Source organism: Podarcis pityusensis, assembly GCF_964106645.2.
Source record: "Podarcis pityusensis genome assembly, chromosome: 2".
Lineage (NCBI taxonomy): Eukaryota > Metazoa > Chordata > Lepidosauria > Squamata > Lacertidae > Podarcis > Podarcis pityusensis.
In genome coordinates, this window is record NC_138029.1 from 111,682,375 (window position 1) to 111,695,489 (window position 13,115).

Genomic DNA, 13,115 nt, shown 5'->3' on the forward strand with positions numbered 1-13,115 from the left:
TCGTCCCCTTCTCCTTGTGCCCTTTGACTGGACTTAACCGTCCAGGGGTCCTTTACCTTTACTTTTACCTTTACCAACAGATTGCTCCTGACTCCCTGCCATATTCATCTTATGACTATCTTCTTGAATAAAAAAGTATCCCAGAAGTGGATTAGAAACAAAGCATCACCCTGGGATGAATACTACTTTTTTAAAAAAATTAATAAATCTCAATTTTAAATCTGCTTATTATAGGTCACAATCACGTTTGTTGAAATAAGTTTATGGCCATCGTTTTATTTATTTATTTTTAGACACAGGTCTCAAGGCATCCCATGACTTGTTTTTGTGGTTTTGTTATGTTTTGCTTTAAATCATCTTAATAAGAAAGAAACAACAATTAATTAAATGAGGTAAAGGTAAAGGAGACCTGGACGGTTAAGTCCAGTCACAAAGCGACTATGGGGCTGCAGTGCTCATCTTGCTTTCCGGCTGAGGGAGCCGGCGTTTGCCCACAGACATCTTTCCGGGTCATGTGGCCAGCATGACTAAACCACTTCTGTCACAAGGGAACACCATGACAGAAGCCAGAGAGCACGGAAACACCGTTTGCCTTCGTGCCACAGTGGTACCTATTTATCTACTTGCACTGCTGTGCTTTCAAACTGCTAGGTTGGCAGGAGCTGGGACAGAGCAATAGGAGCTCAACCTGTTGTGCGTATTTGAACCACCAACCTTCCGATCAGCAAGCCCAAGAGGCTCAGTGGTTTAGACCACAGTGCCACCCGCTGTGAATAGATAAATAACACCAAACAAATGATTAAATGAACAGCAGAACTGGAAACCAGAAACAGCTAGATAAAAATAGCATGTGAAAATAACTCAGCCTCTCTACGTACCACAAAGGAAAAACCTGGGTGAATGGGGAAAAATTCCATTTAAACTGCCAAAATAGCAGGTACCAACTGAATGGAGAGAAGGTGCCACTTTCTCACTGTAGCCAATCAGTTGACTTCCAAGGAAGGAAACATCCAGAAAAGGACCTCTGGTGACATGGCTGCCCAAGCCCTTTTGCCACCTGAGGAAGAACAAAAATGTCACCCCTCCCACTCTGCTCTTAAAGTCAAAGTGCAAAATAGCAAGTTATTTTGGCACATAAGGCAGAAAATCCCACAAGCGTGTCTTTCTGGGAGTGAAAAATTAAACACAATTAAATTAAAATTGAAAGTTGATGGAGTTTTATGATACTCAAGTCTCTTGCCTAAGGCAGCTGCCTCACTCCATCTAATGGTAGGGCCAGCCCTGTTCTCTGGGAAGAGGGATTTATTGTTAAATCATTCTGGGAATAGTAGCTTTGTGCAGGGAATAGGGGTCTCCTAACAACTCTCAGCAAACTTAACAAACTACACATTCCAGACTGTTTAAAGCAGGGTTTCCCAAATGTGGGTCTCCAGCTGTTTTTGGATTACAGTTCCCACCTCCCTGACCACTGGTCCTGCTAGCTAGGGACGATGGGAGTTGTAGTGCAAAAACAGCTGGAGACCTCTGTTTGGGAAACCCTGGTTTAAAGTAATATGATATCCCTTCAAAATTTGTATAACTGAGCAAATTTGGTGAGAAATGTCAGAGGTTGGCTCGTCCCGAAAAGAGTTGAATTTAAGAGTTGTATGACCACTTCCTGTGTGGGTTCTTTCCTGACGTTTATCAGATTTTCAGAGCTTTGAGGAATCATTAGTTCCTTTTCTGGAGGGTGGTGCTCTTTAAGCGAATAAGTCAGATCAAATAGTTGATGAACATGGCGAATGAAAAGCAAAGGACAACTGGACCAGAGAGAGGAGAGTTGCCTGCACTACCACCTCGTACTCAGGCCAAAGGTATGGATCAAAATATTCTAAATATTGCTTTTGGTTTTCAACCGATGTAGCTAGCTAGCCTTTCTTTTAAGTTTCAGAACAAATATTTTGCAAATACATTAACAGAAAAACAAACATAAGGCACAGGGCAAGTACTTGACAGACAAGTGAGAAGTTGAAGGTCAAATGAGGAGGAGAAGGGTTATGGCTGTTGTTTATTTTCAGCTGAGGTGAGCATAAAGAAAGTTACTTGTCCCAGATGTAGCTAGCTATAGCAGGGGTCAGCAAAGTTTTTCAGCAGGGGGCCAGTCCATTGTCCCTCAGACCTTGTGGGGGGCGGCCAGACTATATTTTGGAAGAAAAAAGAAAAATGAATTCCTATGCCCCACAAATAACCCAGAGATGCATTTTAAATAAAAGCACACACTTTACTCATGTAAAAGCATGCTGATTCCTGGACTATCCGCGGGCCAGATTTAGAAGGTGATTGGGCTGGATCTGGCCCCTGGGCCACCGGGGGAAAGATGCCTCCTGGTTGCTGGGGGGGGGAGGCAAATTACAGAGATTCCAAGAACTAGAAAATGAAACAAACGCAGAAGAACTGCACAAAAGGGTCGCAGCTGGTGGGTAGGGACAGCAGCTCTTAAGGGACCTCTTTAGGACTTCTGTTGCCTGGTGTACAAAGCACACAAGTGTTAGTCACAGCTCTGACTCATTGACTAAAAACACTAAAAGGGAGCAACTGTTTCATTTCACAGAAATTTTTTGGAAGGCGACCTTCATACATGCTTTCGTAACGTTCGTTTTAGGAGGTTCAGATGCTTTTTTTTTTTTAAAGAAACGAAAGCTCACCGTCCGGGGATCCTGATGGCTGTGGGGTCTGTGGTCACTAATGGAGGAACGGGGGTGCAGAGGGAGCGGACCGCCCCCGGCACCACTATTCCGGTAGGGTGCCATCGCGGCGGCCCCCCTGGACACATGCCAGGCGGCGGGTGCCATGCCCCCACAGGCAGCACGCCACACCCCCAAAACACGTGCCACGCCCTCGCGGGTGGCCAGCCACGCCCCCGCCTGCTCTCCACCCCCGGTAGTGGAGCATTCAGCTGCGCCACTGTCTGTAATGGCCCCGTGTACTATGACTGTAGGCTGCTTATTTCCGCTCAGTCACGAACCAGATGTGGACCGACTTCAACTTCAGATCAAGTTACACCACCATGTGCCCTTAGATCATGAAAGCTCTCAATTGGCTGCTAAAGGTTTCATGTACACTTTCTGTATTGCTGAGTTTCACACCATTTGGTTCTCCACAGATCGTTCTTCTTCCATGTTCTTCTGGCCTGGAATGGTTTTGGGGGTTTTGCTGGCAGCAAGCGTCGCTCTGAAGTGCATTTTGATCTTCATGATCTTGTCGGGTAATTGTACAGTTTCATCATGTAGTCTAAAAATAGGAGCCAGGGCTAAAACCCAAACGCCAGCCTACTATGTACAAGAATACTGAAGGGAAGTTTTTAAGGTTTTTGTTTTTGTTTTGCGCTGGCATGGTTGTTCTTTTCTTTTTTTGAAAAAATGGAAGTTCAAAAAGTACATAACTATATGTGCATCAAACATGGTGAGTCACAAACAAAAAAGAGAAACAGATCCCATGTACAGCGGAACCTCGGTTCATGAACTAAATCCGTTCCGGCAGTTCGTTCTTAAACCAAATCCGTTCTTAAACTGAGGCGCACTTTCCCTAATGAGGCCTCCCGCTGCCAGTGCCCTTCCACCTTTCAGCTTCCATTCATAGACCAAGGTAAAGTTCGCAAACCGAAACACTACTTCCGGTTTTGCGGAGTTCATAAACCAAATAGTTCATAAACAGGACTGTTCGTAAACCGAGGTACCATTGTATAAGGGAAAACAAAGGGGGGTGTTTGATGTTTTATTGTGTTTTTAATATTGGAAGCCACCCAGAGTGGCTGGGGAGGCTCGACCAGATAAGTAATAAGTAAATTATTATTATTATTATTATTATTATTATTATTATTATTATTATTTCCTAGCCAATCCTCTCCATGTTCCTCTGTAGGTCTATGACCGGGGTTCCATACACACCATACATTTACGCAGGGCTTTTTTTCAGCTGGAACTCAGTTCTGGCACCTCTCAGGTGGGCTCCATTGCCCTTATAAGAGAACAAAGGGAGGTGTTCATGGTGAGTTCCAGCACCTCTTTTTCTAGAAAAATAGCACTGCACTCACAGCACCGTACATTCAAAGCACAGCCGTCCACCACAAAGAATCTTGGGAATTGTAGTCTGTTGAGGGTGCTTGGGAATTGTATCTCTGTGGGTGGTAAACTATACAGCTCCCAGGGTTCCTTTTTTGGTGTGCATGCTTTGAATGTGCTTCAGAGTTCTGTTGTGGACACCACCTTAAATAAGAAGATGTCTTTTGGATGACAGACAGACTGACATTCTATGCATAAGAAGAGCTCTCTGCATGACGGCAAAATGGATGAAAGCCTTGCTCTGACACCAAGCTTTTTTTTTTTTTTGCTTTTTTTTTAAGCTTCCAAGGTTCCTGCTGAGAAAACGAATCCACATGAGATCCAGAGTTGCCGTCAAAAATGCATCCCTTGCAGATCAGCTAACAGCCATGTGACAGGTAACCCCCTGACCTTTTGGTACTTCAGATGCATCCATTATATCTAACCACTTTGGCACCAGATACAGAACTCAACTCCAGGTGCAGAAGTGACCCGGCTAAGGGCCCCTCCACATTTGGGAATGGATAAAATGTTCATGTGAATTGGTAGTGTCTTAGAAACTCCCTCCACCCACAGCGAGCGCAATGCTAGGACATCTTTTTTCGCTTTCTGTTGACAGCCAGCTTTCAATGCAATATTTGATGGCGCTGTTCACTGCGATAGTAACCAGCTTCTGAGTGTAGTGCCTACTCTCAGTTCTCTCCCACTCATCAAATGCAGATATAGGAAGGTATCAGTTCCACGCCGGTTTAGCTCTGTGGACAATACCTGTGCACACCCCAAGCCACTATGGTCTCATTCTTCTGCAGACATAGGAGGATGTGGTTGAGTGTCAGTCTGGTCTGATAGCATAATTTGGCTTTTGTGGCTCGGACCGCGTCATGCAATATGACAGGCCGGCTTACTGTAGCTGCAGTTGATGCTCCTATAACTGTGTGGATTAAAGAGCCCTTTTTTAAAAAAAAAAGGCCATTGTTGTCTGCGATTGTTGCTGTCATATTATCATGGAGGAGCCGAATGATGTTTACAAATTTATCTGGGCAGCCAATTTTCAGAAGGACAGTCCACGGGGTGTTACTATTTACAGTGTTGAAAGCCTTAAGTCAGGTCAATAAACTCCATATACAGGGGTTGGTTTTGCTCTCTGCATTTTTCTTGAAGCTGTTGAGCGGTGAAAATCATGTCCACTGTCCCCCTAGAAGGCCGAAAACCATTTTGGGATTCAGGAAGGGTCACCTTGGATATTGTTACGAGACGGTTTGCTAAGATCCTTGCAAGAATTTTGCCAGCCGCAGCTAATAGAGAGATGTCTTGGTAGTTTCCACAATTAGTTCTGTCACCTTTTTTAAAAGAGATTGATAATTTTGGCATCTCTAAAGTCTGCTGGGATTTCTTCTCTTTCCCATATTTTTTCAATGAGCTTGTGAAGTTGTTCTGTAAGTTCCATTCCGCCCACTTTGAAGATTTCGGCAGGTATCCCATCAGGTCCACTGGCTTTCTTGTTTTTCATTTGGTTAATAGCTGCACACAACTCTCCCAGATTTGGAGATACTGCAAGCTCATCTCTAATTTGTTTTTGTGGAATTTGTGAGAGGCCCTCAGCAGCTACGGGGAAGTTGCAGTTAAGGAGATGTTGGTAGTGTTCTTTCCAGCGCAGTGCAGTAGCTTCTTTATCTTTTAGAAGTGTGCTACCATCTGCTGAGCGTAGAGGGCATATGCCATGATTTATTGGCCCATAGATGGTCTTTGTGGCTTCAAAGAAACTCTGTGCATCATGAGTGTCGGCTAAGTGCTGGATCTCTTGAGCTTTTATTTATCCACCAGGTGTTTTTTAGTTCTCTGGTTCTTCTTTGAACCTCAGCCTGTTCAAAAGGAATAGACCAAACAGGAAGGGAGGAGGAGTAGCATCGTACATAAAGGATGTGTACACTTGTGATGAAATCTATGAACTGGAGCATGAAAAGCAGATTGAGAGTATATGGGTAAAACTGTAGGAGAGAGAAACGACAGTGATCTTACTGTGGGTGTCTGCTATAGACTGCCAAGCCAGACTGAAGACTCAGATGGTGCCTTACTAGAGAAGATTACCAAACATTCAAAAAGGAGAGAAATAGTAGCCATGAGGGACTTCAACTTCCCCAATATCTGTTGGGACTCAAAGTGTAAGGTCTGACGAATTCCTCCATTGCATCATTGACAATTTCATTCCCCAGAAGGTGGAAGAACCAGCAAGGGGATCATCTATTTTGGACCTGGTCCTCACCAATAGGGAGGAACTGATAGATGAAGTGGAAGTGCTTGGAAACTTGGGAGGAAGTGATGCTGTTCTCCTGGGTTTCAGGATACTGAGGCAAGGGGAAATTGAGTGTAGTCGGACTCACACTCTGGACTTTAAGAAGGCCAGTTTCTGAAAGCTGAAGGAGCTACTGGGTGTGATCCCGTGGTCAGAAATACTCAGTGAGAAGATGGGAGTTTCTAAAAGGAGAAATAGTGAAGGCCCAAATGCAGACAATACCAACAAGAAAGAAATGCGGGAGGCATCTAAGGAAACCAGTGTGGCTGCATAAGGAGCTTACAGATGAGTTGAAAGTTAAGAAGGACATGTATAAGAAATGAAAAAAGGGGAAACCACAAAGGAGGAGTATACACAAGTAGCCAACAGTTGCAGAGGGAAAGTCGGGCTGGCTAAAGCTCAGAATGAACTCAGGCTTGCAAGAGTGGTTAAAAATACAGTGGTACCTCGGGTTACATACGCTTCAGGTTACATACGCTTCAGGTTACAGACTCCTCTAACCCAGAAATATTACCTCGGGTTAAGAACTTTGTTTCAGGATGAGAACAGAAATTGTGCAGTGGCAGCGCAGTGGCAGCAGGAGGCCCCATTAGTTAACGTGGTGCTTCAGGTTAAGAACAGTTTCAGGTTAAGAACAGACCTCCAGAATGAATTAAGTTCTTAACCCGAGGTACCACTGTAATGAAAAAGGTTTCTTCAGCTATGTCTGAAGTAAGAGGAAGAAGAAGCAAGTGGTAGGTCCTCTGTGTGGGGAACACAGAGAAATGCTATTGGTTGACAGAGAAAAGGCAGAACTTCTTAACACCTACTTTGCCCCTGTCTTCACCCAACCAGGTGATAACAGAATAAATGATGTGAGGAGGGAGCTGCAGCCCAAGATAGGAAAAGAGGTAGTAAGGGAACACCTAGCTACTTTAAATGAATTCAAATCTCCAGGGCCTGATGAGCTGTATCCAAGCTAATGGGGCCTCCTGCTGCCACTGCGTCACCACTGCACGATTTCTGTTCTCATCCTGAAGCAAAGTTCTTAACACGAGGTAATATTTCTGGGTTAGCGGAGTCTGTAACCTGAAGCGTATGTAACCCGAGGTACCACTGTAGAGATATTTAGCCACTAACTTGGTGAGCTCCTGATCATTCCCCAGTAATAGAAAATGTATGACCTCGAACTCTGTTTTCCATTTGGGGATGCAGAGTTGATCTAGAAACTGCTGGCGGAGATCAGCATATAGTTTAAATTAAGAACCATATGTGTAAGGGTTTCCACCAGGTGGTCTTCACATGGGCAAGTTCTTTCTCCTTCCACCCTGCCTGAAAACCTTCCCCAAAAGTTGAGATCTCTTTTTCCTCTTCACAGCCAATCTGACTCTGGATCCAAGCACAGCTCATCCCCAGCTCTACGTATCAGAAAATCTGAAGAGTGTGAAATGGAGATACATGAAACAAAGTGTGAACAGTAGTCCTCTGAGATATGACTTGTTGGACAGTGTCCTAAGCCACCAGGGCATTGACTCAGGGAAATTTTGCTGGGAAGTGGAAGTGGTGGAAGGGGGCGATTGGTGGGGTGTGGGAATCGTGAGGGAGTCTGCAAACAGAAATGGGAAAATTCTCCTTGCACCAGAGGGGGGGTACTGGGGGGTACAGCGTATTGATGGGCAGTACCAGTCAATTACTGCCAATCCTAGGACTAATTTGTCCTTGTGCCATCCCCCAAGTAGGATCCGTGTTTCCCTGGACTACTCGGAGGGCCTGGTGGGATTTTTTGACGGTGATACTGATGCCCATCTCTTTACCTTTCCGAAAGCAAAATTCTCTGGGGAAAAGGTCCATGCCTGGTTCTTGATTGAGGGATGGAATGGGGAGCTCACAGTCCATCCATGAGAGAAAGGAGCATCTTAATCAAGAGTTACCAAGCTGTGGTCCATGATCATCATTCAGGTGGTCCATAGCATTTATCTGGATTTGTGGTTGAAGATGGCTGGCAGAACATCCACCACATCAAATAGTCCTGTTGATTATAGCTTCTTTTATTTCTTATACTGTACAGGCGGTGACTATTTTGGGCGTGTCCAACTGATGCATGGTTGCTAACGTGTGAGTCCTTTTGGACCCAGAAGAGGGCAGAACGGGGGTGTAATGGGGGCAGGGTGGGGCAGAATAGGGGTGGGGTGTCATGGGATGGAACGCACTTTTGCGTGGGGGGGCCGGGGCTGGGAACGGAACCCCCAAGAAAAATGGTCGCTGTTTATGCTGTGTTGTATTGCGATTTGAATTCTTGGACTTGCAATTGGCACAACAGGCAGAAAAAGTGGCCAGCCAAGACCTTCAGCACTTTTCAAGGTGTCATAGAATGATAGAACTGTAAAGTTGGAAATGACCTCAAGGTTTACAAACCTCCAATGAAGGAGAGTCCACCACTTTTCAAGGAAGTTTGTCCCACTGTTGAACTGCTCTTACTGTCCATGGGGGGTGGGGTGGGGCAGTTTATGAACCACTGTCTTGATGCTATCAGAGTCTCTCGACCCTGCTGTTCAAAGGCCTCAAACCGCTCTCTGGTTCTGTGGACACTATACCTTTAAATCACATTCAGAACGCATTGCCTTCAAAGAATTATGGGCACTCTCATCTCTTAATGTCATGCAAGGAATTGTATCTGTGAGGGGTGCCCGGAATTCTTTGATGTGTTTCAAATGTGCTTTAAAAGTTTAGTTACAGGGGTCAGCAGACTTTTTCAGCAGGGGGTCAGTCCACTGTCCCTCAGATCTTGGGGGGGGGGCAGACTATATTTTGAAAAAAATAAGAATGAATGAATTCCTATGCCCCACAAATAACCCAGAGATGCATTTTAAATAAAAGCACACATTCTAATCATGTAAAAACACGCTGATTCCCGGACCATTCGCGGGCCAGATTTAGAAGGCGCTTGGGCCGGATCCGGCCTCCGGGCCTTAATTTGCCTACCCATGGTTTAGTGTGTACAGAGCCTGGAGTATATGGCCTGGAGGACTCTCATACAGGAATGCCCTTCATATCCCTAAACTGACATGACAGTTATTCCTTTACCAGGCAAACCCAAATGCCACAAAACAGCATGCAAGTTTTCAATTTCCTCAAGAACTCTTCATAAGATTTGTGATTTTTATCTCTGTTGTTTGCAACACCGTCTTGTTTTTAATAGGCACACCTCTCTGAAACAATTTGTGTTTGCAGTCTATGAATTTATTGTATCCAAATAAAGGGGGAGGGGAGGAAGAAAGCCTTGGTGTTGGCTGATGTTATGGAGTCTTGTGTGGGAGTCGAGACAGACATTCAAATGAGATTCTGTGGGGTTTTCCTGTTGCACCATGGACTGCTGGTAAGATGAAACACACAATGGCCGGGCTCCCGTTTTCCAAAATATAAAATCCAGTTATTATCTACATCTGTCTACTTCTTTAGGAAAAACACATAGGTTTCTTGGTGGGTGGATTACAGAAATAAAGAACAGCCTTAAAGGGAGACTGGACAAATTCATGGATAGCCTTAGCTATGTTCTCTCCATGGTCAGAAGCATGAATGGCTGGGTATCACCAGGGCAAGTGTGGTTGCTCTCAGGACCTGCTTGGGGCTTTCCCATCAGTATTTGGTCGGCCACTGTGAGAACAGGATGCTGAAATATAGATGGACTTTGGGGCTGATCCAACCAGACTCTTCTTATGTTCTTGCTCTGGCAAGCGAATGGGGAGATAGCATCTTTTAGCGTTGGAAGGGGAAGACAGGAGTGCCTGGCGTGCTCTGGTCCATGGGGTCACGAAGAGTCAGACACAACTAAAACAACAACAACAACAAAGCATTGGAAGGGACCCCATGGGTCATCAAGTCCAACTCCCTGCATTGCAGGAATCTCAGCTAAAGCATCCATGACAGGTGGCCATTGAACCTCTGCTTAAAAAACCTCTGAGAAAGGAGAGGCCACCACCTCCTGAGGGAGACCATTCCGCTGTCAAACAGCTCTTCCTGTCAGAAAGTTTTTCCACATGTTTAATTGGAATCTCCTTTCTTGTACCTGGAAACCATTGGTTCGGGTCCTACCCTCCAAAGCAGGAGAAAACAATCTTGCTCCATCTTCCATGTGACAGCCCTTGAGATATTTGAAGATGGCTATCCTATCTCCTCTCAGTCTCCTCTTTTCTAGGCTAAACATACCCAGCTCCTTCAAGCCTTCCCTGTAAGGCTTAGTTTTCAGACCCTTAATCATCTTGGTTGCCCTCCTCTGCACACGTTCCCACTTGTCAACATCCTTCTTAAATTGTGGTGCCTAGAATTGGACACAGTATTCCTGGTGTGGTCTGACCAAGGCAGAATAGAGTGGTACTATTACTTCCCTTGATTGGGACACTATACTTCTGTGGATGCAGCCTAGAATAAGATAATAATAATAATAATAATAATAATAATAATAATAATAATAATTTACTATTTGTACCCCGCCCCTCTGGTGGGTTTCCCCAGCCACTCTGGGCAGCTTCCAACAAAGATTAAAAATACATTAAAATGTCACACATTAAAAACTTCCCTGAACAGGGCTGCCTTCAGATGTCTTCTGAAGCTCAAGTAGTTGTTTATCTCCTTGATATCTGATGGGAGGGTGTTTGCAGTCTATGAATTTATTGTATCCAAATAAAGGGGGAGGGGAGGAAGAAAGTCTTGGTGTTGGCTGCTACAATCTTGCAATGTTTAAAGGATGAATCGACCAACCAGACCGTGAAAATTCACACTCCTGGTATTAAGCTAGTCACACCTCCATTTGCACTGCCAGGAAATCGCAGTTAGGCAGGCAGTCACCCAACTCAGCCACACCCTTGTTACCTGCTTGGCTGGTTCAGAAGGGGCCTGCTCACTCACGCAGAAGCGCTCTGAGCATTCACTATACAGCTAACTTTCCCAGTGCTGGATTCCTCCACAATGCCTAGAATGCATAATGGAATTCCATGCCACAAAATTCGCCCCATCTGTCCTTCTGAAAATTGGCTGCCCAGATAAATTTCTGAATATCCTTCAACTCCTCCATGATAATATGACAGCAACAATCGCAGATAACAATGGCTCGCAAAGTGAACCATTCACAGTGGGATCAGGTGCTAAACAGGGTTGTGTTATTGCCCCAACTCTAATTATTATTTTCATTGCCATGATCCTGTCTTTCAGCCTGCTCTCAGCTGTTCCCTTGGAAACCGGCATCCAAGGTCAGAGGGAGTCGACGCTGGCAGCTCTGGCCTCTGCTCAGCCTGCGTCAAATCTAAACCTCTCTGTTCCTTCCCGTATTCTGCAGCTGGCTGTAAAGTTCCACTTGGAGCTGGCTCGTTCCTGACAGGTGGGTGGGGCTAGGGGTAAAAGTGGGTGGAGTAAGAAATTGACTCACACATCTCTCTCTATTCAGGCAAGCAAGAAATATTATTGTAGTTCAAGGATACATTTGAGCCAGGCAGAAACAGTCTAGGAGGGTGCAAACCTCCTTGGAGTTTTATGAGCAGAGGTTGGAGGGCCACCTGTCATGGATGCTTTAGCTGACAATCCTGCATTGCAGGGGGTTGGATTAGATGACCCTCGGGGTCCCTTCCAACTCCAAGATTCTATGATTCTACGATTCTATGAAAGCAAGGATATAGCTTGTGGCCTGAGGAGAGTTCCAAGGGCCAATCAGGGAGGCCTGGAAGGCCGCTATCAGCATCTGGACCTGAGGTTGTTTGGGAGATTAGACCCAATCTATGGAAGATGATGCTGTGGGCTAAAAGGAGCCTCCATGTTCAGCAGCAGCAGGATTTATGGGACCTTGTGTGTAAGGGATTATTCACCCTTACCTTTTGCCCCGCTCTTTCTAAGAGGTCCACTCTTTAATGCTCCATGTCCAAACATTGTTGTTGAGGGTTTTTTGCCCTGATTTTTCCCTGCGAAGATCCACTCTTTAAAGCTGAATCGGAGCAAATGTCAATTCTGGTTTTCCATGAATTGACATTTATTCCTTTTCCCCCCAAATTTTTTTATTCATTTTATAACACACACACAAAACACAAACAGAAAAGACAAACAATACGAACAAATTCTTGTCATATCCTCATTTTTCTAAAAATTGTTAAGTGGGCTTCCCCAAGTCCCACCTATCTGATTTTCATACATCATAATTTCTAACCATCTTTTTTTTTTAATCACACTTAAAATAACTTCACATTTTATCACTTACAAATAATACTATTTTAAAATACCCTATCTTCTACTTCTAACCCTACAGCCTCTATCCACTTCCAAAGCTATTCTAAGGTTTAAATATTAACATATTTTTTTCAAATATTCCTTAAACTTCTTCCAGTCTTCTTCCACCGTCTCTTCTTTCTGGTCTCGGAGTCTCCCAGTCAGTTCGGCAAGTTCCATATAGTCCATCATCTTCATCTGCCATTTCAAATATTCCTTAAACTTCTTCCAGTCTTCTTCCACTGTCTCTTCTCTCTGTATGAATTGACATTTATTCCAACTGAGTTTTAGAGAGCAGGTTTTTATGGGGAAAGCTCTGGTGGGCGGGCTGGGGGGCGGGAAGGGTGCTTGGACATAGACCTTTGAAGCATGGACCATGCCTGGAAAAACTGGAGGCAAGGTAAGTGTGGATAAGCCCATAATCTGTATGGGTAAAGGATCTGAAGTCTGTAGCTGCAGCTGCTTGAGTCACTGCAAAAGAGGGATATCCAAAGGGAAGTACAGCAGCTGACATG

At 44.7% G+C, this 13,115-nt stretch overlaps 1 protein-coding gene across 3 annotated transcripts; it reads left to right on the forward strand.

Moving 5' to 3' along the window:
* The first annotated feature begins 1,649 nt into the window (after positions 1-1,649).
* LOC308470750 (zinc-binding protein A33-like) lies at positions 1,650-8,490 on the forward strand. 3 transcript variants are annotated; one of them, XM_080994164.1, is made up of 4 exons: positions 1,650-1,853; positions 3,143-3,244; positions 4,382-4,477; positions 7,730-8,490. In XM_080994164.1, exons 1-4 carry the CDS (start codon positions 1,769-1,771, stop codon positions 8,251-8,253), a joined length of 807 nt encoding a protein of 268 aa, XP_080850290.1. In that variant the 5' UTR covers positions 1,650-1,768; the 3' UTR covers positions 8,254-8,490. The 3 variants fall into 3 exon arrangements, with proteins under 3 accessions (XP_080850290.1, XP_080850291.1, XP_080850289.1); XM_080994165.1 differs by lacking the exon at positions 3,143-3,244; XM_080994163.1 differs by lacking the exon at positions 1,650-1,853 and having other exon boundaries at positions 2,883-3,244.
* The last annotated feature ends 4,625 nt before the right edge of the window (positions 8,491-13,115 follow it).